Source organism: Acanthisitta chloris, unplaced genomic scaffold (genome assembly GCF_000695815.1).
Source record: "Acanthisitta chloris isolate BGI_N310 unplaced genomic scaffold, ASM69581v1 scaffold22823, whole genome shotgun sequence".
NCBI classification, from domain to species: Eukaryota; Metazoa; Chordata; class Aves; order Passeriformes; family Acanthisittidae; genus Acanthisitta; species Acanthisitta chloris.
The window spans coordinates 17,768-42,530 of NW_008665718.1; the positions used below are offsets into that span (position 1 = coordinate 17,768).

At 42.5% G+C, this 24,763-nt stretch overlaps 1 protein-coding gene across 1 annotated transcript in view; it reads right to left on the reverse strand.

The window, feature by feature from the left end:
- Nucleotides 1–11,615: 11,615 nt before the first annotated feature.
- LCP1 (lymphocyte cytosolic protein 1 (L-plastin)) overlaps nt 11,616–24,763 on the reverse strand; it is a 20,349-nt gene continuing 7,201 nt past the window's right edge. The window contains 10 exon segments of the mRNA XM_009071862.1: nt 11,616–12,071; nt 13,410–13,534; nt 15,220–15,343; nt 16,350–16,483; nt 17,308–17,422; nt 17,616–17,694; nt 18,383–18,521; nt 18,524–18,580; nt 19,104–19,199; nt 21,234–21,376. Of these exon segments, the coding sequence (XP_009070110.1) occupies nt 11,939–12,071; nt 13,410–13,534; nt 15,220–15,343; nt 16,350–16,483; nt 17,308–17,422; nt 17,616–17,694; nt 18,383–18,521; nt 18,524–18,580; nt 19,104–19,199; nt 21,234–21,376 (1,145 nt within the window). The 3' untranslated portion in view covers nt 11,616–11,938.

The following is a 24,763-nucleotide window of genomic DNA, read 5'->3' on the forward strand; positions in this document are numbered from 1 at the left end:
AAGGGCACTGGACAGTGCTCTGCCACAGGGGTTGATTTTTAAGCCAGTGGTTCAGATGTTCTTTCCTCGTGTAGGCAGAAGGAAGCTGCCAGCAGAGGCTAAAATACAGGAGACAAAACTTGATCATCCAGATACACTTTTTTTTGGAAATGTCTGATATACAGATATGAAGAAAAATTTGATCTACTGAGATAGATTTAACAGAAGAGATTGAAAAGCTGATGGAGCTCGATTGCTGGTATTGAAGGAAAGAGGAGGATCATATTTCTACATGTCTTGAAGTGTTAATTAAACACGAAAAGGGAAAGACTCTGCACAGGTTAAAACACAATAAATGGAAAAGTAAATGTAGGATGAAAGATCAAGAAATTAAAAAGAAAAGAAAATGGAAGATGTGACTATCCAGGAGGAAAAATGTATATGCCCATGCCTCTTGCTTATCTGAAAGCCTCAGAGATCTCACAGCTTAAGGTAGGACACAAACCCTTTGCCTCTCAAACATGTACAGGACATTGTTTATTTGGATCTATCATCAGTCTCCTTTTTTATCTTCTATAGTCAACATCCTCCTCATCAGTTTTTGCCGTTGTCTTTGGGTGACTAAATGGCACCTCCACACCTGCTGGAACTCCTAGCTCCACCCCAGCACCACCACCCCAGCACCCGCAGCCAAACTCTTTGAATCTGGTCAGCTGATTTCCATAAGTGGGCCGATTTCCAAAAGCATGGAGGTTCCCACTGCAAAGATATTTGTGGTTTGACACACTTCATGCACAAAGGCAATTTATGTGGCAGTTCAGTCTCTGAGCAGGACAGATTTCCTTTCTTGATAGGATCTATTTACACTGTGTTGCTGTGGTTTGTTCTAATGAGCAACCAGCTATACACTGATTACCCCCAAATCCTTGTGAGCTGCTGAAGAGTGCTCTAGCTATGCCCAGGCAGAACAGCAGTTGAAAAAACCCTACTGGATAGAAAGTGTTGGGAATGCATTGAGGCACCAAACTTAAGCATTAACTGCCCTGTTTTCAGACAGCTGTTAATGGTTATCATTTGTCCTTTGACTTATATTGACATTCCCCCTATCTGCTCATCTCATCTGCTTAGGAAAAGAGAATCATCTCTAACATTAGCCCTTGCCACTGCAGATTGCTATACCTGAGCAAGTCATCTCGAGCTGCTTGCATAGGCACTGCAGAGAGGTGGGCACTTTTGGGAAGCAATTAATCTGTGACCTCCTGTGGAGGTCAGAGGGTAATGAACCACCTCGTCCTATTCATGACCGGAGCTGGGGTGACTTGTTTGGAGGTTGCTTGCTTGCTTTTTCCCTGGAGAAGTGATGGAATGTCTCATTCTGGAGGCCATCTCTACCCACATGGAAGGCTAAAAGGTGGTCAGGAGTAGTCAGTATGGGTTCACTAAAGCTAAGTCATGTTTGACCAACCTGATTACCTTCTATGATGAAACAACTACCTGGATGGATGAAGGGAGAGCAGTGGACATTGTCTACCTTTACTTCAGCAAGGCTTTTGACACTGTGTCCCACAGCATCCTCTTCAGGAAACTTAAGAAGTGTGAGTTGGACGAGTGGACAGTAAAGTGGATTGAGAACTGGCTGAGCAGCAGATCCCAAAGAGTTGTGATCAGTGACACAGGGTCTAGTTGAAGCCCTGTCACTAGTGGTGCCCCCCAGGGTTCTATACTGGGCCCAGTATTGTTCAACTTATTCATCAATCACTTGTGGGAGGGGACAGAGTTACCTTCTCAGCAAGTTTGCTGATGATACAAAACTGGGAGGAGTGCCTGATACCTCAGAGGGCTGTGCTGCCCTTCAGAGGGACCTCAATAGATTGGAGAGATGGGCAGAGGAGAACCAACTGAAATTCAACAAGGGCAAGTGTGGAGTCCTGCACCTAGGGAGTAATAACCCCAAGCACCAGTACAGGTTGGACCTGCTGGAGAGCAGCTCTGCAGAGAAGGACTTGGGGGTCCTGGTGGACTATAACCTGTCCATGAGTCAACAGTGTGCCCTTGTGGCTAAGAAGGCCAATGGAATCCTGGGATGCATTAAGAAAAATGTTGCCAGCAGGTCGAGGGAGGTGATCTTGCCTCTCTACTCAGCGCTTGTGAGGCCACACCTGGAGTATTGTGTCCAGTTCTGGGCTCCTCAGTACAAGAAGGACATGGAGCTCCCGGAGTGGGTCCAACAGAGGGCAATGAAGATGACTAAGGGACTGGAGCACCTCACTTATGAGGTGAGGTGAGGTCCCTCACTCTGAGGAAGCTGGGCCTGTTCAGTCTTGGGAAGAGATGACTGAGAGGGACCTCATTAATGTGTACAGGTACATGAACGGAAGGTGCCAAGATGATGGAGCCAGACTCTTCTCAGTGGTGGAAACCAATAAAACAAGAGGTAACGGGCAAAAACCGATGCACAGGAAGTTCCACCTGAATATGAAGAAGAACTTTACTCTGCAGTCACTGGGCACTGGAACAGATTGCTCAGAGAGGTGGATTCTCCCTCATTGAAGGTATTTAAGAACCATCTGGATGCAATCCTGAGCCATGTGCTCTAGGGTGGTCCTGCTTGCATAGGGAGGTTGGTCCAGATGACCCACTGTGGCTCCTTCCAGCCTAACTGATGAGTCTGTGAGGTCAGAGGCTGTTTGTTTCAGTGTATCCCATGGATTCTATCTCCCTCCCTCAGCTTGAACACTTCAGGTCCTTATTATGGTCATAAGCAATATGAAGTGTTCCAGGCTACAAAAGTCATCAATTAAGACTTACTTGCTCTACCTACAGCAGTAAATTGTTTAATAACCTTCAAGAATTTCTGAAAACCTGGGAGGTATTTCACAGATAATCTGGGAATAAAAATGCAGTCTTAAAAAACATGTGAAGGGCAACCTTTTAAAAAAAAACAAAAGAGTTAACCAAAACATTTCATTTTGATAATTTGTATTGTTGTTTGATTTTTTTTTACTACGGCTTTTTAATAATTTTATTGACACTTGCATTTATATGCTCTGGTTTTTAAGACCTGGAGGAAATGAGATCAAATTTGGAAACTGTTTTAAGGGGAGATTTAGTAATTTGAATCCTCCTTTCTTGAACTTTTCTCTAATTGGGAAATTCATCAAAACTGATCCTTTCCAGCAAGCCTTTTCACTTCTGCTGAGTCAGCATTCTCTGGTGAAGAGCTGCTTGATCAAAAGCTTTGAGCTCAAAGGTTTTGCTGCATTTGGATTAATTATTCCTTCTCCATTGGGTAGACCATGGGCTATGCTGATCTGGTGCTTCTAAGTGTTACCATAGCAGGTGTGACCAGAAGCCTTGCAGTAGTGGGGCACAGTTTCATTTGTATTGGTTTCTGTTAACTTTTAGAGTGGTGTGGGAAATGCACAGGCTTTTACTTAAAAAGGGATGAGCAGGTCCTAGTTTTCAGAGCAGATAATTAACAAAGTAGTCTCTTAATTTCTTTGTTGAAAATTATGCATCTGGGAATTAGGACTGGCAGTATATGTAGCCTCCTGATGCCATTATTATATTGCTTTTGAAAGTATAATCACACTTAAAAGGAAATTCTAAAGAGATGTTTCCACTCTTTTGGCTGAATGCTGTCTTCCCTCTCCACTTTCACATGGGGTAACACCAGTGTTCTCTGGACACAGCATAGATGTGGTACCTCACTCAGACCAGGCTTTGAAACACCTTTGTATGGTGGTTTAAGATGTCAATACCGAAAAAGCAGAAGAGGCCAGGGACCCATGTCCCTGCTAAGACAGGGTATCTGTAATTGCTCAAGCACCCTCTGCACCAGCATATGCCAAGATGCTGGGCTGTGCCTGGCCATCATGCTGGGCTGCTGCAGCTGCTTTTGTTGGTGAAAGAGAGCCAGACCCCAGAAAGGGGTCAGATAAAACAAGTCAAAGGAGGAACTTCTTCAACTGCTGGAGCCAGCAATCTCGAGCAGTTGCAGCTGTGCCATTGAGTAATCTCCAGTGACTCCCATCAATGGCACCCTTGGCTTTCAGCAACCAAGTCTCATGAGAGTTCTTTTAAACTCAACCAGGACCTAAGTGAGACTATCCTCTTTGATCCTGGAGCTTGCACAGTGTCCAGCAGCAGGATTTGTAATAATATGTCTCATCCTGCACTGGATTCTCAGGTCTGAATCTGTATTTCAGTGTGTGCTAAAGCCCATGCTAGGCTGATGCTGTCTGTAACAGTAAACCTGCTAACAAGCACACAGAAGAGGTAGGAGGAGGGGACGTCAGCTGTTGTCAGCAGCCACATCCCTCAGATCCTTTTCCTTGTTTGGGATTAGCATAGTCTGTTATTGTTTTGATCCTCCAGACTCTTCTTGTTTCCAGTTAATCAGGGAGTCCCTTCAGGGATGGGTAATCATGCTGATGCATCCATGTGACTGAAGAAGAACATAAAAGCCAAGTGAGTCTGTGTTGTCCTGCTTGGTTCTTTAAATTCAGCTTCAAGTGCAAAATAAACCCTGAAAAATGTTTATAGGCTTTTGCCCTTTTTTTGTGTGTGTGTTAGCAGTACTTATGGTACCAAAAGTAACCAGTTAGCATCCTTCCTGTGTGAGGCAAAAGATGACTAAAATCTAACTAAACTCTGATCTCTGTTGCTTATTGTGCAATGCAGCTGAGTGCTGTTGCTTGTGAACCACACAAGGATGCAATTAGTTTAACAGCTCTTTATTATGAATGCAGCAGAACAGAATTAGAACTCAATTTACAAGTCCCCCTTTCAAACCCATTCAGCCGTTAAGGCCGCATCATCTTTCAGTTTTCCAAGGCATATAATTGATAAATGATTTCTCCCTGCACACCTCAGCTCCTCATCTTTATTCATGAACCAATTAATCTCTTTAGGACACCATGATCATTTACATACATGGCCAATGTCACCAACCTCTGTCATTTCATTCTGGAAACAATATTGCAGCCCATGAAACCACCAGGAGGGGAAAATCTGTACTATATCTAAATCTCTGTGGTTCTGGCATTTCTCCCTCACATCATTCTCAAATATAAAAATCAGATGCTACTTGTGCTAGAAGAATGATGGGTTAACCTGGGAGGAAACAGACCTCTTGTCCCTGGGTGAGTTCTGTACAGGTAGGCAATATGTTTCAATCATGGCTGATAGGTATGAGTGAGCAGAGGCTGAAAATACATGTTCACTTGGAGTTTCTGAAGACTTGGTTATGCCAACCTACTTTATTATTTTTTTTTAATTTTACTCTCTGCTGGTTGGATTTCTAGGGTCAGCCAAGAGTAGTAGTGGTGTATGTGTGTTTTGAGTAAGCGATGAGGTGTCTGTACTGGTTGAACACTTTCCTCATGAGCTCTGAGGTCTATTACCAACTATCACCCAAACAACATGTTGTCAAGTGATTCATGTTTTCTTTTTTGCCAGTACATACTGATTTATTTGCCAGTGTCTTAACAAGAAGCTCTTGCAAAGCAAGTTGAATTTTGTTAAACAAAGGATACCAGAGAGCCACAAGGACACTCCATGCAGAACTACTGAGAGCTTGAGGAAGGTGCTCCAAGTGCCACCTACAGAGAGCACACTTTTGCCAAGGTGCATGTGAATGCATGCACACCTATCTCCCTCTCTGTGTACAGAGGTTATGTGTGTACATATCCAGAATGCAATTAGCCCTGAAGCAGTGATGCATTCTGCCTGGTACAACAGTATTTTGTGTTCTCTACACTCCTTGCACTTGCTCACATTTCTTGCATGGCATCTGGCAGAGGTTGGTGGAGTGGGCTCTTCCTTTGGAGTTTTTGGGGAATGCTGGGACCTGTTTGAGGATGCTGGTGAAGAGAAACTCCATAGAGCAAAGCTCCTGCCCTCTTTTGTTCACTCTCACACTCATCCCGTGCTGACCAGCAGTCTGTGCAAGCAGATCCACACTGCAGAGACAGCAGTTGTGAACAGCTCTGTACATCCAAATACTCACTTGACTTTTCTTCTATCCATCCAGGGATAGGGAAGGGGAGAGGTGAGCTGAGTGAGAGAGTGAGGAGTGCACCCTCAATGTTGCCGTTGCAAACCCACAGCAAAACTGTGACTCCATGGAATGGCTACTCCAGCCCAGCATGGTGCAACAGCTCTAGCAGGTGAGGTGAGCTGAAAGCTTCTGCACTCTGCATCCAAGGACCATACTCTGAAAGCCCTGTGATTACTGTTTGGGGTGTCATTTCCAAACCTTTAGGAGGTCAGTGTAGGCTAGATAGGGATTTCTGTCACAGTGCTCAGTATCTCCCTGCCCAGAGCTTGTATGAGAACTGTGGAGTGAAACAACCTTATGAGAATTTGTTCCTCTACTAAGCTCAAAGCCTCTGAGTGCTCCCAAATGGATGCCACCAGGTCAGCAGCGGCTGAACACGTGTTCCCATGAGTTGTAAAGCTTGACAAGCCAAGGAGGCTTCTGAGAGTCCAGGTCCCATTAGCACAGTTCACAACCTCTAAAATTAGCAGAACATGTATTTCTAGAATCTGGCTCCAACAGCAAATTTGGGAACTTTTGAGAAGCACTTGGCTGTTCTGCAAGGTCTGATCACCACATGGGTAGCATCACCCAGTGTGGGTCTGGGAAGTATTATGGGACACTGTGGCCACATTTCTCTAAAGTCAAGTGTGATTTGACAGTGCAGCAAGCAGTGGAAGTAGGGCTGGAGGGCAGGGCCTGCATCTGTCCTCAGGGATCTCTCTTACTTTTAACTGCCAATTGAGCCTTTCACAGGCACATTATTTAACCACAGGATGGTTTCACTAGCACCTGAGCAAGCACAGATCTTGAGGACAAGGCACGGGGAGGCTGATGCTCCTAAGACATCCATCACCTCTCAGATGTACAGGGTGTTATGCTCCAGGGCTGCAAAATCAAAGGAGGGTACATTGCTGAGGGGTTGGTCAGAAGTTATCTCCTCACCTCAATGACAAACCAACACATGCTCTGAACTGTTTGGTTTGCTTAACTGCAGTGAAGAATGAGGACAACTTCATAGGCTGCCAGAGATGCCTGGAGATGGGACATTGCTTTTCTGCTTGCATGAATCAAAGCAGCACCATGGATGTCAATCACCTGCTAGGAGATATTCCAAGTGGATGTGTGGGGTTACTCTCCATGCTTTGTGCACTTACAGATACTCATTGCTGTATTCCTTTAGTCCTTAACAAATGCACTAAACGAGTGCCTGTCCTGAGGCAGTTCAGAGCATCTGTGCATGATCATTTATGTAGCTTTCTGCTCTTTTCACAGATTTCAGACATAGCATTAGCTGGGAGCACATGATCTGTGTGAATTCTGGCCTTTTTCAGCTTTGGACAATTTGTCATTGATCTGTAATAGTAACAGTAGTTTGCATACCGGGAACAAATTACATTTCCCATAAAGCACTGCTGCCTTTAAAAAGTTATCAGAGCACCAAAAGTAAATAAGATGCAGTGAAAAGCAATGCTTTAAAAATAAAGCCATTTGACTTAATGAGAACTAAGTCTCAGAGCTCTGTGTTATGTTCTGAGCAGCAAATGAATTGTCAGAGGAATGACACAGTTTTCCTGGTGGTAGAAGAGAACCTCCACTGAATACTGATTGACATAAAAATTTAAAAAACAAAAGAGAACATTATGAAGTGATGTTGGTCCTAATTCAGTGTTTTCCCACACCAAGCTGTACAAAGTCCACAGATGTCACCTTACCAGTACACAGAGCTCCTCTGTTTCGTATCCTTCTTAATGAACAGCTTCTTAGGTTTGTGGAGAAATTTTAGCTCCTATGGTGCTCACCACACAGCAGTTAAGGAGTGTCAGGCACTTAGTGGTGCTACTTTCTGCTGCTTGCCTTGTCTGCTTGCCTGAAAAGCACTGAACTTAAGTGGCTGAGAAGCCTGAAGGAAAATGCTCCAAAATTCTTGACAAGTCTGTACTTCAGATGGTAGAGAAGGCTGCCAGAAGCATCAGAAGATAGAGAGCTGGAGTCACATTAGCAACTGAGCACATGGGTTTGCAAGATCAGAGGCACCAGGATCCATTTCTCCATCAAGCTGAAAGCAGCAGTAGGTGAGTACTTGCTGTAGGATCCGTGCTGATCATGTGCTTTTTGCAACCAGGGTCCTATTTTCCAAGCAGAAATCAGATCAAAGCTGCTGCTCAGTTAGGTAGCAATGGACACCAAGACCTGAAGTTTGTGATTAGGCTCACAACATAATTAAGCTGCATTCAGAAGGATGAGTGATGCTGGGATGGGGTTTTGGTTCATTTATAACTCTGGAAGAAGTAGAAATAGAACTTTATCTGTGCAAGAGCACAGCAGCCAGCCATACTGCTTGCTGTCCCCTTTCTAAGGCCAGAACAGATGATTTCTAGCTAGGATAGATGATTTACTAGAAGGTGTAAAATCCTCATCATACACCTAATTATGCTTTACTACACTATGGGGGGATATTTCCTTCTGAGTCCATCTGGTGATCAGACTGTACCCTGAAGCATGTGGATTGATTGCCCTCATGGTTTTTTTTCTCCTAGTTAGTCTAACTGCTGATGCTTTATTTTTATTCGTATGAATGTCTAAGCCTTTTTGAAGCATTGAAAATTATGATTAATTGTGCAATGAAAATCAATAATGGAAACGCTTACAAAGCCAGCTTGATTTGGGAGTGAATCCCAAAGACAGCTGCTTTCTCTAAGAGTGATGGGAAAAGTTGGAGAAAAGCAACAGCAAAAAATTCCAGATCCTAGTGAGATTTTTTTGATGATGTTTGTCATGGGTTTAACCCCTTTGGCATCTGTTGGGAGCTTTATTACAGGCTGCTATTACCAATTCATGGAAGCAAAACCTCAAGTCCATGAAATAAACAAGAATACCCAATTAAACAGAGACACACTGAAAAGTGAAAATATTTATACTCCTGTGTCAGAATGCAGCTATTCCCACACCTCCAGGGCCATGACAGATTCATTTTTCAAGGGAGATTCCAGAGATAGGGATGAAGATCTGGTAAGGCATTTCCTATAGTATCCCTGCCAGCAGTACTTACTCCCTTTCACACACTGGCAGGTGTTTGTGTTTTGCCTAGGGTTAAATTTCCAATTTTTTTTCCGTTTCCCAGCGGAGAGCACTGTCGCAGCTCACGCATGCCAGTCTAGAACTCTAGCCGGAGCGAGTGCCATCTCGTGGTTAGCTCTCCGCCTGCGCTGGCCGGGGCTGGTCCAGGCTCTCACCGCTGCATGCAGCAGCTTGGGGCTCGGAGATAAAAAGCAGCTTGGGGGCAGGGGATGAGCAACGGGGAAGGCTGTGTGGCTCCAGTGCTGGGATGCTGAGGAGGAGGAAAAGCAGCTCCTTTCGGAAAACATGCTTCAAATAACTGCATACATCACCTGGCCCCTCTCCAGAGCCTGAGGTAGAGGCAGGTTTCAATCTCCAGGCTCCCTGAAGTCCTACATCTTGCCTAGTGGAAACACATGATGTGTTAAAGCCTCCTCGCCCTGTCTCTCTCATCAGGCTCCTCTAAACATCCTACTCCTGTGCAAAAAACCTGAGTAGCTGAGGGCTGGTGTATGGGCAGTGCCTGAAAATCCCTTCTGCTTTCTGGGAATAGCAAGTGCCAGCATTCATTTGGGACCAGGAGAAAAGCCACCCCTCTGACCCTGGTAGTGCTACCATTTTTCATCTGGCATGACTGCCCCCGAGTCTGGGGTGAGGGCATCTCGCTGAGACAGACTACCCAGAGCAGGGCTGTCTTTCAGGCAGGATTACCTGTCCCTCTCAGATCTAAGCCATCTATCTATGTCCCCTGCAATTTGTGAACATACGTACATGCAACACACACAAAACACATTGTCATCCCACCCGAGAGAAGTGCTGCAGTCACAGTTTCTGCCTGCAGTTTCGTCTCTCTGATTCACCTCTGCAGGACTCACAAGTCAGTCATAAGGGGAGAGCACTGCCTTTTTGGTGCAACCTCTCTTCTCTGGCAACAGGGGGTCCTACACTCAAAAAGAGGAGCAGATGCATAGGGGCCATGGTCTAGTAATTCCCCCTTGCTGGGCAATAAACTGGTGTGTTGTCTTCATCGTATAATACTTGAGATATTCTCCTCCTCTGCCAGCACTGGGAAATACTGTGACGAGACAGAATGGGCCTTAGGATGCTGTACCTTTCCCACCCTGTATTAAATACATAGGTTAATGAGAGGATCCTGATCAGGTTCAGGATCTAGCCATTACGACATAAACAAAGCAGAATATTTGCATTACAGAATGCCTAAAGAAGCAACACTTATGGGTACATGAGCAAGGGAAGAGAATGATGGGCATTGCACCAAATGGGGAAAATCATACTGCGGGTCCAGCCTCACAGTGTCCCATCTTTGGCAGTGTCTCAGAGTGGCATACTTAGGAATGACCTAGGAAAGAATTCTTCCCACTTTCTGTAATCTGTGGTTTCAATAACAATACAGAAGACACATCCTTAGTGAATCCACATATTATTTTTAAAATCTGTCCCTATTTCAGCTCTATGATACACACTTCTCCATTAGCACACACACTACTGAAAGCAAAGACTACACATTTGGCTTTCTAGAACATTTTATTGGGAGAGACTTCTCATGTCATTGAATATTGGTTCTTTATTAAGGCAGTTCTGAAGGGCTGAAGGAGAGGGAGGGGCAGAACGGAGACTGTGTCAATGGGATTGCATTAAGGCAAAATTCCCTCCTTCTGCATTTCACCACAGTAAAATCCACGTAAAGGCCAAAACAGTAAATGTCTCATGCCAAGGAAGAGATTCAGTGCAAATATATCCCACTGACTATCCACAGGCAGGGCTGGGTCCTCAACTGAGGCAAATTGACAGTGCCTTGTTACCTGCAAATCTAAGCTGATTTAGCTCCATTGAGGATCCTAGCCTGGGTTCAGGGGAGCATTTTAGTATGTGTTTTATATGCAAGCACAGATTTAAATGCTCTCCTGAATCAGAGCCACGGCCCCTTGAGTGCAAGTCTGTGAAGTTAACAGTTTAATTTTGATTGACTACATAAATATGTCATCTGCATCCCTTTGGTTCACATCTTATTGTATTGCTACTAACTGAGTACATTCTCTTAGTTTCTGTATCATGGTTTTCACTTTAATCATGCTTTGCATTCTATTTATGTTTTTCCATTAATATGACAAAAAATGAATTATCCTCTGGAGATTATTTCTTGCAAAGGTTCCAGAGTCTGGGTGTTCTTGGAGGACCAGGCTGCAGTATGTTTTTTTCAGTGAGCAGTAATGTTACCTGTGAGTAATGTCACTGAAGACAGAGGCATAACTTGCAGGGAAAAGTATTGCTCAGTTCACAAACCAGCAACACATCACAGTCAACAAACACCTCTCTTTCCAGAAGAATTTCCTAAGAGGATCCTACCATTCCAAAAATATAGTCACTAATACTTGCATTGGCTTAAGGAAACTCCTTTTGTTATCCCAGGTGCAAAGTGAAGGCAAGTATGGCAGAAATGCTACAAAAAGCATGACGACATTTTCAGGCAGAAGCAGTGTATAACATTTCATAGTCCCAAAAGCTGTCTGTACCTCCCAAGATAAAGGTCTCCAGGTGACCTCTGACAGAAAACCCTGGTACCCATTAATAAAAGGATATGTTTAGGCCTCAGTATCGAAAACTTATGTCTAGCAAAGTGGAAAATAAGGCAAAGAAATCAAGCACATATTACCATTCAAAACAAAGTATTTCCTGGATACACATGAATACATGACTTCTGTATGATCTGGGACCATGTGTAACATTCATGCCTTAAAAGCATGAGCACCCTGCATATTTCTTTGATACAGAGAAGAGCATCCAGTTTGAGGGAATCTAAAGGGTGAATAACAGGCTTCAGTACAAGTCTTTTGTGCTTTAAACCTTCTTCATTCCTTTTCCCATAAGGCAAGCGAACACTGTCATGACCATTTTGGGTTTTACTTCAACCAGGTCTTCTGGAAGGGCATAGACTCTTGCTCCAATTTTTCTTGCCATAGAGATGGCGTATCTGCATTGTAGGGGGAAAAAAAAGGGGGGAAAAAAGGACATAAATTAGTGCAGTAGCATCAATTTTCCCTTTGTCAAGAGGTGCTTTACATGATCAATACCAGAGTGAGTTAGGAACTTTCTTACTGATTCACCAAAGTTAAACAGGTTCATAAAGAACTACATTTTCTAGTAAAAGATAGAGTGCATTCCCTGATGGTTAGAGCACTGATTACCTGCAGGATGGGAGACTGCAGGTCAAATTCTGGTATGAAACATTTAGTCTCTGATCACCTGAAAGATTATCCTCACAACCAGCCATTCCAGTCTTACTCCCCCTTGATCTCTGAGTCAGCTGAGATCAATGTTGTTGGAAATCAACATTCGGGGACTTTTGTTTCAGTCATACCCAAAATGTGCAAGTTGACATTCCCAGCTCCCTGCTCAGAGTGCACTGTTGCACAGCTACTGGCTGTTCTCCAGTGGGTTTGTCTCTTCACTCTATTTTTTCATTAAGAAAGCTAGAAAACCCCATGTTCTTCTCACTGCAGAGCACATACATTTATGACATTCTCCCAAAAATGCAGAAAAACATCAGGGGAGCGGGACGGTTGGGGGTGGGAAATGAGGAAAAGAACAGCGGAGGACTGGAGAAAATAAGTACAGAGAAAAGCACACATAGGATTGCAATGAAAGAAAGAGAACAGATGGTAGGAAATGGAAGAGAAAAAGAACAGTGGGGAAAGTAATTTAAAAAATGATGGCAGCTCTGATTGCCTTATAATCATCCTTTTCTCTTTTGTAGTTACCACATAGCAAAGGAGAAGTTACTGACAATGTATAACTCTGAAAGGAAACTGCCCCAAGAATTGACTCTCAGCTAGGAAATCATATGCGTTCAAGTAAAAAAGAAAAATCAATATCCACATCCACAGAACCAGTTTTTCAGGCATGACTTCTGTTCTTCCCTTTCTCTCTTAAATACACCCTTGTTCCACCTTTATGTGACCAAAGAGTCATCATGACCTCTAATCACTGTTTTCCATGGCTCACGTTGTTGGCATTGTTCCCTGATCTCTGAAAGAATTTTAAATTTAATACGAGAGAATAGGAGCTTGTGAAGCCAAGTGATTTTGATCCCTTCAAGGGATTTATAAAGCAGGAATTACAACATTACACACTTCATTTCCATTAATAGTCTCTTTACTGCCTAATTCCTAGCCTTTATGCTTCTATCTCTTGTGGTATTTCTCAACTGAGGTTGTGCCAGATGAGAATGACAGCAGAGCAGTTTTCAAAGACAGAATTAGGTAAGCCTGAGCAGGTAACGCATGTTGAGTGTCATTTGGCATGAACTTACTTAGCATTATTTAGTTTCTCCTCATCATTCAGATCCTCTGTTTTCAAGAGGTCATACTTGATTGATCCTGGTTGAATGGCATCAATGAGATCCAGAACTGGCATGCTGGTGCTGATTTTGCTATCCTGCATGGATGAAAAATAAAATTAGATGCAAGAACAGGATGACAGATCTCCCACAAAGCCAGAGTCTAGATTCATGAGCAATGGACAGTTCAGTCAAATACCATTTAGACCTTCACAAAGGGCTGCTTAGAATAATTTTTTATCTAAGGCAGACAAGAACATTTTTAAGGATCTTTTTTTACCCAATAGATGAGGCATCATAGAATTGCTTAGGTTGAAAAAATCTTTTAAGATCAAGTCCACCTTTAACCTAGCACTTACAAGTCCACCACTAAATCATGTCCCTAAGCACCACATCTACACATCTTTTAAATCCTTCAGGGATGGTGACTCAACCACTTTACTGGCACTTTTGAAGCAAGCCAGGATGCCACTGGCCTTCTTGGCCACCTGGGCACACTGCTGGCTCATATTCTGCCTGCTGTCGACCAGCACCTCCAGGTTCTTTTCCACTGGACCTTTCCAGCCACTCTTCCCCCAGCCTTTAGCACTGCATGATGTTGTTGTGACCCAAGGGCAGGACTTGGCACTTCACCCTGTTAAATCTTATACAATTGGTCTTAACCCATCAATCCAGCCTGTCCAGATCCCTCTGCAGAGCCTTCCTGCCCTTCAGTTGATCAGCACTCCCACCCAACTTGGTGTCCTCTGCAAACTGCACTTGTTCACCTTGTCCAGACCAATAATAAAGATGTTAAACAGGACCAACCCTACAACCGAGCCTTGGAGAACCCCACTAGTGACCAGACACCAGCTGGATGTAATTCCATTTACTACCACTCTCTGGACCTGGCTATCCAGCCAGTTTTTTACCTAGCGAACAGTGCACCCATCCAATCCATGAGCAGCCAGTTTCTCCAGGAGAATGTTGTGGAAAACCCTGTCAAAGGCTTTATTAAAGTCCAGGTAGACAACATTCACAGCCTTTCCCCTCATCCACTAAGCAGGTCACATTGTCATAGAATACAATGTCATTAAAGCAAAAGATGGGATGTAGGGATAGTGAATTGGCTTCATGTGGGGAGATGACACTGATACACATCTATTGATGGGAGGTGAGAGGGGGACCAGCTGTGTGATTCCTGAGCTTGTTATATGAAGTTTGATTAATCTGTTTTTGCCTGGTGCAAACTGCTGATTTATATCCACTGAGTGTTCCCTAGCTTGGGAAGCATTGTAGATACTTTAGCCGAATTGGAAGCTCTCTAGAATTGATCCATCTCTGTGTTTATATGGCATCTTGCCAAATAAGGCAAGGTACCCCTGAATGGTACTACCAGATTAGAAACATATTGTTATTGTTCATTTTAATACTGTCATTTGTAATTGCCAGTGTTTCATAACCAACAGCACAGTGTTTCTTGCTTAATTCCAGTCATCATTCCTGGCTCCATACTTTGATTTCCTCCATCAAACTGGAATTCAAGATGCTTCCTGTTATGTCCATGTCATGTTTCTATTGCCTTTTCATAATAAACTCCCTTGAATAAACTCTGTGTATCTGAACATGCCTTTAAAAGGGAATGAAAAATAATCAAACTATGTAGTTAGTTATATCATAATGTGGAGTGCATGTGTATGTGCATATATATGTCTACTTCTATATACAGGCAACGTATATAACATACACACAAACACACTGAACAAGAGATTCCTAAGCAGAGACTTCTAACAAAAAATTATACCTTGAAACTAGAGATGGTTGAATCCTTCCCAGCTGCAGTCAGTGTTTCATTGACCCAGTTGACAATGATTTCATCATTGACCTTCTCTCCACCACCAATGTCTTCAAGGATATTCAGAGTGTACCTTAAGAGGGAAGCCAGGATACCTGCATTTGCTTGAAGTCTACTGTAACCTCACAACAGTCTTGTACATGTGCAGCTTGAGTGGGATTACTCCAACCACCCTCTTCGACCTGACATACCCCTGCCTCCCACAGGCTCACGGTGTATATGATTTATATTATAACACAACAATTAATCTAATGAGTCTAATTCAACCACAATTCCTTATTCACTCTTTTTGAACTCTTATAAGGTTTTGATACACAAAATTCCTAACAGGTCCCTCTTAGTGGATTGCAGTGTACTTGACTTGTTCTCATAGTGCTTAAAAAATAATCACTGACTTCAAGGCCAGAAAGGAATCATTCTGTTCACCTGAGACTGACCTTCTGCATACACACAAGCCTGGAATATTTTTCTTATTTGTCAGCATACACCTTGGAAGGACATCCCAAACTGATGATAAGTAGTCACCACATCCCTAGTTTAATTACCTGCCTGATAAACCTGTATCTTGCTCTATAGTCTGACTTTAGTCTGTATTCAGTTCCTAACTACTGGGACTCTTGACATGCAGTTATGCAGCTCTTAAACATACAAACATACACATAAAGAGAATTATATTAAAATGGAGAGAGCTACTGAGTTATATCTATTTCAAATAGCAGGTTACAAAACTTATGCATCAATTCCTTGTTTCCAGTACATTCTGCCCATTCCTTGATACAGAGACCTTTCAACTTCCTTTCCTCTCTTCCAAGCAATGCACACTTATTCATGCTATACGGATAGTGATGATAATAATCTTCTGCATGAGCTGATTGTAATGGCCTTGCCCACAAGATAATGTGCTTCTTGATCACATCCCGAACTAGGAGTGAGCAAAAGGTCACTCTGTCTTTGCATATGAGTGCAGAGGAGTGAAAAGCTGTAGCCTGTAGAGCCTTCTCAGCGATAGTATCAGGAAACTATTACAAAGCAAACTGAGTATACCAAAACACTGTGAAGTTTGTGTCTGACTGACATACCTCCTCATCAGCTGCCAGATTAAGGCCAGCGTGAGAGTGCGGTTTCCTTCGTTCAGATCTTGCCCAGCAATTCCAACAAGGGAAAATTTGGCTTCATTCTTTCCCAGTTCCACTGCATAGTTGCAGTTTTCAAGCTGTTAATGGCAGGGTCAATTAATGTGGTTCAAAAATATAGGGAAAAAAAAAGAAGACAAGACACTGTTACTCTATATTCTCCCGGGCAAACAGAAACTTTGGGGTTCTGTGATGATACATATCTTAGATCACCGACAGCCAGTTCCATCTCCAAAAATACCATGGTAAACAATTAACACAGAAGGAAATGTTAGGCTTCATCATCATGGCCTGAAAAGCAGATTACCCTGCAAAATAAAAATTTGTGGCTCATGGATACCTCCAGCACCATGGCATTGCACTGAGACAAAGGACTTGTATCCCAGTCAATATTTTAGGTCAGTTGATCACTCTGATCTAACTGGATGGAATTACTCATCCAGATAGTTGGGAGAAGGCTTTGTATTTAGAAGTAACTGTGTGATTGGTTCTTGAGGCCTCTGGTCAAGAATGCTTATCATCACTGTCTTCATTTGATGTGGAGAGCAGTGATCCAGACAACTGCAATCAAGCTAGTGCCCCATGTCTCACTGTGCAGATGCATTATAATTGGTGCCTAAAACAGCAGCAAAAGTGGTCTGCAAATACAGTGTTTAAATACTGATGCAAAAGTAGTCAAATCTTTTTACTTTACAAATATTTTTTACCTGCCAACAAAGCAAGTGAGTCAAATGTATGTTTCTTTCCAGGATGAAAAATTATTCACTGACTAGACAAAAAACATTTAATACTTGGAGTACTTGGGACTGGTGAGCAACACGAGTACCCACATCACTGTTTGAAATTATATAGACTTTCTCTGAGGCTAAGGAATCCCTACTGAAGCTATTCCAGCTTTTTATACCTTCTTCATGTTGCCACCTAGTTTAGGATATGGTGGTTTGTTCACTCTGTTCCAGTCTACTGGCACTTTGATCTTTTCATAGAGTTGGAAGATAACCAAGGCATCTGACAGGTCACTGAAAACAATAAAAAAGATATATATAGTTGTCCAAAGAAAGGAAAGGCACACAACTATTAGCAGAGATAAACTTAGTTTACTACAAAACAAAAAGCAGCATATATTCTTACAGGTTCCAAAAGTTTTTATTTTTTTGTGAACAATTTGTGGCTGTATTTATCATCTGAAGGAAGTGTAATACCTTGTCTTACCTGTATAAGTGATTTACACGTGGATTAACACCCAGGGAGTTCATCCAGTTCCTAAACGTCCTCTCTTCCCTTGTCTCACCTAAAACAACAGATACATCAGTCAACAGGGCTGCAAAACACAACTCTCTAGTAAAGTAAGTGTCTTATGAAGAAACCATAATTCTGAATTTACTGCGCACTTAACCATAAACAGAAGGAGACACTAGTTGGCATGTGAAATAAGAAAGCATGGTGTGGCATGCAATATTTCTTTATTCCCTATATATTATAGTGTTTAGGCAGATTTTAAATGCCTTCAAGAACTCAAGAACAGCCTGTGCCCCAGCATGAACAGTTTCACTATGAGTTTGAGAAAGAAGGATCTGAAGCTCAGCAAACAATCCATACAACTGTGGTCCTGACCCCAATCCAGAGCATGCAGGCATCATGTTTATGCAAGATCTGATTTTTAAATTATATTCTCAAATAAAGGAATGCCAGATCAATTCTAATTTCAACTAACAAACACGTTCAATAGTTCATACTGGTTGAGACACCCCACAAACACTTTCGTCTTTAAACATCTGCTATCCACAGAACAGACCCCCAGATTATGAGAAGCTACATGCAGGTAAAGGGCATCCTCTGTTTCTCAAAGCTGCCTGTGCTAACAGTGCAGTGAATATATGTCTGAAGGACATAAGGTTAGGTTGATGTATCACCAACTCAGAGATGGGGATACTGTGGCATGGATGGCCAGAAACATCTAATATTTGCGTTTTCCTGACCTTCAATGGAGCTCCAGTCGATGTCCTGGTTTTCTGGCTTATGCAGGGCGGGGTATTTGTTGAACAAGTTGGCGATGAAGGCCAGATTCAGCTTCGGGTTCCCCCGGACGACATCGGTGGCTGTGACGAACTGCCGGCAGGCCCAGCCCCCCCCGCCTGCTGCAGCATGCATTCCGCTCTCTGGACATCATCCTTCTCCTGTGTCAGCAGAAAGTGGGGCCATCAGCCTCACCCCACCACTAGTACTGCGTGTAACACCCACCTGGGGTCTTCACGTGTGGACCTGGGTGCGGAGCTGTTAAAGCAGGTCCCTGTTCCATTTATAGCTACTCCCTTTCACACCTTTACTAATGGCAAGTCTGTGTTTTCAAATGGGCTTTACCTGTAATTCAGCCATGTCACCATATTGCTTTTACAGTCATAGTCTATACAAAAGGTGACAGTTTGATGAAATTCCCAAATAAAAGTATTTAAATACACTTGCTACATGCTAGTAGTTTATCAGTTTGGTTGAATGGTTGCTGAAGTTTCAGAGAGAATATATCACAAAAGTCAAAACACAATTTTATTGTTTGAATGCTTTGATTTCTGAATATAAGATCATGTTGCAGTGCTAAAAAGAGTTTGCTTGTTCTGACATCCAGAGCAACTCTGTGTTGGCCAGCAATGCAAGTAACAGACAGAAAATAACAGCGTTTACTCTAAACCTATCTCATCTTACCCTTAATCCTGACATGTCAATAGTAATAGCTGGAATGCCTTCTTCATCTCCCTTGGGGGCCACTTGGTTCAGCAAATGGTAATAAGCTCTTGAGTCCTGTGACAGACAGGGAAATTAAAGGGAAGAAAAATTACATCTAAAGCTCAGGCTTTGCATGCCAGTGCTTCCTTGAACAATGTGTCTGCATGCTTCGTTTTTATTACCTCGATCATTGGGCTACATAATTAAATTAATTAAGCTGGAAGCACTTAGCAGTTCCTACTTTATGCTGTATTCGCCAGATCTATTTCTTCCCTAAGGCAATATATGTGTGCTGCAGAACACAACACACGACAAAATGCTGTGAGTTGCACTTACAAAAAGGATAGCGACAACAAATAGAAATTAGAATTTACTTAATCTGAACATAAAATTAGAGATAAGAAAATGCATACCTTTATAATACTGTAGAAGTCAGGCTGCCGAGCATTTAATAAAAGAAAATGTAGAAGGAGAAAGCAGATGTTTAAAGCGGATTTCAAAGCAATGCTGGAACAGTTATGGAAGAGAAAGCATAGTTTTCAAGGACAAAAGTTAAAACCGACAACAGTATCAGCATTTTTCAGGCAAAAGGGCAGGAACAAGACAGGAATTTAACATGTTGTGTCTTGAATCTTTTGTGAAATGTAATGTTGCTTCCATGTGTAAAAAATATTAATTCACCTCAAAAATAGCTCAAAGAACTGAAAAAAAAGCTACGTGTTAGTGTCTAGGGACTTGACTAACTAACCCAACTAATGCTCTTCAAAATATAAAGCAGATTATTTGAATTATTTTAAATATTTTACATCTTCATTATTACCTACTGTATCTAGAAAGTGGTTATTGAGGTGAGGAGACAGACTTAATCAGATGGCTGTAAACACTAAAGTTTTGTAAATGTGTACCTTATTTTCCAACTGTAAATACCATAAGTGCAATTTAGCTTTCAATTGTAGATAGGATTTAATCAGTTGCACTACAGTCCTCTCAGCCAGCCTACATAAAGATGGGAAAGAATCTATTCCCATCCCTTTCCATGGGTATTCTCCAGTCACCTCCACCCAGGGAACCAAAAATCTGTAACAATAAAAATTGCATTGTCAAACATGACTCTTGGCCCCCGCTGTTGCCTTCCCTGGTGTTTTCTTTCTGTATGTCAAGTAAGTCATGGTAAATGACTTCTGGTGCTTCAGTCCCCAGTGAAGCCTACAACCAAGCATCTCTGGACCGGGGCTTTTCCCATGCTGTGCTGGGAGTGGGTGGGTTGGGATGTGGCTTGTGAGGTTGGTGTGCTGGCCAGGCCTTGGCTTTCCTGGAAGCCAGCTCAGACACCCTCCCTGATATACCCACTGCTGCCCTGGGATGCTGGCCAGACCTTGCACTGGGCTTTAGTGTCTGAAATTCATAAGTGTGTACCACTGAGGTTCAAATACACATATCTGAGAAGAATGAAGGTCCTACAGAGAAAGCTTTGCTGAAATCTGCACCCACGAGCCCATGAAGTCCCAAGTATGTGAAATATGCTGCAGGGACTAGAGATCCATCCTTGCAAGTGCCTCCCAAACTAGTTATATTGGTCCAAATAGTCCTACTGAATTAAAACTTGCAGGTAAGTTGCATGCAGGGCTATAGCAAAGGTTGGGACAGAGAAGCACATAACCCAGGTGGAGTACTGAAGCAAAGATCAAGTGAGGGAATTGGAAGACCCCCATCCCCTTCCTCTACATCTAGTTACACGTTTGAGTAAGGTGCAGGCTTTTCCAAACCAAAGTGAGATCAAGAGTCATTTAAGGACATTTATGAAGGAGGAGACCAATAGAGGCAAGGAACTGGAAATACAGTGGTAGAGTCCAGACCCAGAAGCCTTCCTTTTCCAGGCATTTAGTGTGCTGGGGCTGGCAGTGATGTGTCAGAGGAGGTCAAGAAGAGGAGAAATACTACTGAGTGGAAAGGTAAACCCCACTAGAAGCATTTTATGTACCCAGCTGCATGTGTTCGACAGAGGAGTCTCAACTGCTTGGAATGTTTCAGTGCTCAATCCATTTGTGGAGGACAGGAATTTGGGTGTGGGGTTGCTGGTTGGCTATTCTTGGTCAGTGTTTCTCATACCTTGATGTCTGAGCTGAAGTTGTTGACTTTGTTGCATCCTGCATTTTCCAGGTGATAGTTTGCCCACCTCAGCAGCAGGTCCTCAGGAGACAACTTCATCAGATCCTCCAGGCTCTCTCCTTCTCTCAGAAGAGCAATCAAGGCTAAGCAGGGGAAAAAAAATTTTAAAATGTTATGAATACTTGTTGAGGAGAATGTATGACTATTTTTCTCTCTTACACATTTTGCTACCCTAATTTCAAAAAGTGACTGGCCAAAATGTTGCCAAAATTCAATCTGGGTTAGCATGAGAGAAGACATAAACAGAAAAAGGGTCTCATCAATAAAATGAGTACAAGGCTGTTATTTGTGTTTCTGGTGGTGGCTCATACAGAAATGGAAAACAATTTCAGTGTAGTCTAAGAACTATATACTTTCCTTGCCTCTGATCTTAATGAAAACATTATGAAAGAATAATGGAAGAGACCTTTAAAGATGACCTAGTCCACCCCCCTGCAATAAGCAGGGACATCTTCAACTAAATCAGGTTGGTCAGAGCCTTGCGGGGCATCCACCAGCACAGGGCAAGCTGTGCCACTGTTTCACCACCTTCACTGCAAAAAATTTCTTCTACTGTAAATCTAGACTAAATCTACCTTTTTTTTTTTTTGTATGAAATCATTGCCCCCTTTGCTATCACAACAGGTTCATCTAAAAAGTTTGTCAGCATCTTTCTTATAAGCCCCCTTTAGGTACTGGAAGGCAGGTATAAGGCCTCCCTGGAGCCTTCTCTTCTCTGGGTTGAACAACCCCAGCTCTCTCAGCCTGTCTTCATAGAACTGCTCCAGCACTGGGCATTCTGTGGCCTTCCTCTGGACCCACTCCAACAGGTCCAAGGCTTTCCTGTGCTAATGAGTCCAGAGCTGGACACAGTGATGCAGAGCACAGAAGCAAGATTGGAATGAAAACGTGAACACAGACTTTCTGCAGCTTAGATGAAAGAGATCTCAGTGACCTTCACACTGAAACTGGATCCACACAGGTATTCAAGAGAACTTGCACATGACTTCGTGGGCTCATGGGCCAGTGGGATCAATTGGAGAAGATATCCTATTTATATAGAAAAATTAATATAGTAGTTATGTTCATAAAAGGAGGAATAGACAGGAGGGAGATTTTGACCCTTGCAACTGCAGAATGTTCAGCTGATCTCTGGAGCACAAAAGGCTTTAGAACAGGTTTTGAAAAGAACAACTAATAACATGGAAACTATTTATTAATGTGATAACATGGAGGAGTGTGTTCCACTACTCTGAGCTTTTTCCAATATCTTTTGTCAATCCTTGAAAGAAATATGGATTTGCTACATAAAGGAAATGGTGAAGACATACTATATCTGGAGTTCCATAGATAATTTGATATAGGGTGCAATGGGGTTAAACTGAGCCAGAAGGGTGCAGGAGTTCATGTACAAAGAGGCGACGCCATTATCATCTTCTTGAATATCTCGTGACTCACTTTATTATTTACAAAAGTGATTCTTTTATACACACCTATTATAAGCATCCACTTATGATTGGTTAACTACTGTTACTAGCCCACCTTACACTATAACAATATAATTGGTTATTAACATATCAATCATAAAATGCCCCAATCATTGTTCTCCACCCCAACTATCTTCAACTTCTGCATCCCACAGCCAGGAGCTGCTTATCTTGCTACCTTCTTTCTCACATTCCAGCTGCAGCAGTGTCCTTGAACAGCTTAGCTTGCAGCTTGCTCAGGCCCTGCTAGCAAGACTGGATTGCTCACATGTCCATTAGCAATCAGAAATTTCCCACAGAAGGGGATAATAGAAGCATTTAAAATAGACAGAGGGTTTTGTGAAGAGAAGTGTTAACACTGAGAGAAGTAGGCTGGAAGAAGGATTCTGGTGGAGTTGATCATGGATTGATTTTTGGATTAATGTTTCTCTTTTTTTTTGCATCAATTATCTTGGCACAAATACTAGCAATGTGCTAAAAATGTGAAGATGATATTCACTAGGTGGCAGAGTCAATACAGAGGATGATCAGGAAATCAGACAGAATGAACTAGATGACAGTAACAAAAACAGAATGTAATTTAATAGTTCCATGTCCAAAGATATTCACTAGGGAATTAATATGAATAACCACTATTAGCTAAAAGCTTATACGAACAGAGGATGAGAACAACTTGAGTGTATTAGGTGTCTTCTGAGCTACTCTGAGCCACCATTTCATACAATCAAGGGAAAATCAAACATGATATAAGTGCATCCCAGGTAATTCCCATACAGGTTGGGATGTGTTACTGCCTTGATATCATATGTGCATGAAAGTTCATTGGAAATAATAACAGTGTCCTGTGTTCAAGAAAGGGGAACTTCACGTGGAACACCTGCAGAGAAGAGCTACCAGGGAAAAAAAAAAAATTATCTTGGCTTGTCTACCCTGACAAATTGAAGTCTTTGATGAGAAGTGAAGCAGACAATACCATAAAGGGAAAAATAGCTATTAAGCAGATCAAGGCTACCTACAAAGCAATGGAAACTGGGAACTCTGGGAACTGGCATCTCTGGCAATGAAAAGGATAGAAATGTGCATGGGATGAGGCAATGAAGGTAACACCTGCATGGCAACTGCAGGAAAGGTGTCATTGTTGGTTGAGCAGACTATCCAGAGGCACAGGAAACAAAGAGGCAAGAAGAGGTGTCATGTGGACTATATGTACACATCCATGACCTCATGCTAAAGCTACTTCATGGAGAATTTTGGCATTAGTGAGACACATCTGGAATGCTGTGTCCAGTTTGTGGCTCCCTGGTGCAAAAGAGACATTGACAAAATGCAGCAAGTTTAGTGGAGGAAGACCAGATGGTTGGAGTATGTGATATATGAGAAAAGGATGAGAAAACTGGGTTTGTTTAGACTTGAAAGGGAGGAGAGCAAGTGTTGTCTTCAACCATTATATAGGGGCCAGATCTGCATTTTCCCAGTATGTACAGCAAAAAGATGAGAAATTATGGACACAAGGTGCAGGAAGGGAAATTCCAACTAGAAAAAAAATGATTCAGTGCAAAAAGTGGTTGTCTCTGGAACAAGCTGCCCAAAGAACACTGGAAAAGGTCCTGAACAACCTCATCTAACCTTGAGACCCGTACTACTGTAAGTGGGGAGCTGGATAGCTGAATCAGAGGACATCCAGGTGGACCTCCAGAGGATCTTTTCATCCTAAATTATTCTGTGATTTTATAATTCTGATTTCACAAAAAAGACATGTTTGGAGCATGAAAGAACAAGAAAGAGCAAAGCTTTCTGAGTGCAGATTTCCTTATCCCAGATTTTGCGCCAAAACACCAATATACTTGGGTGTAGGCTATCATTCCTGACCCAAAGAGCATGAAATGGCTCTGAACATACAAGCCTCCAGACAGACATGGACTTTGGAACTTATGAAAAGCAATGAAAATTAGAGTAGTCAAGAAAACAGGCAAAAATTACTGAAATGAAGAACCACACATACCT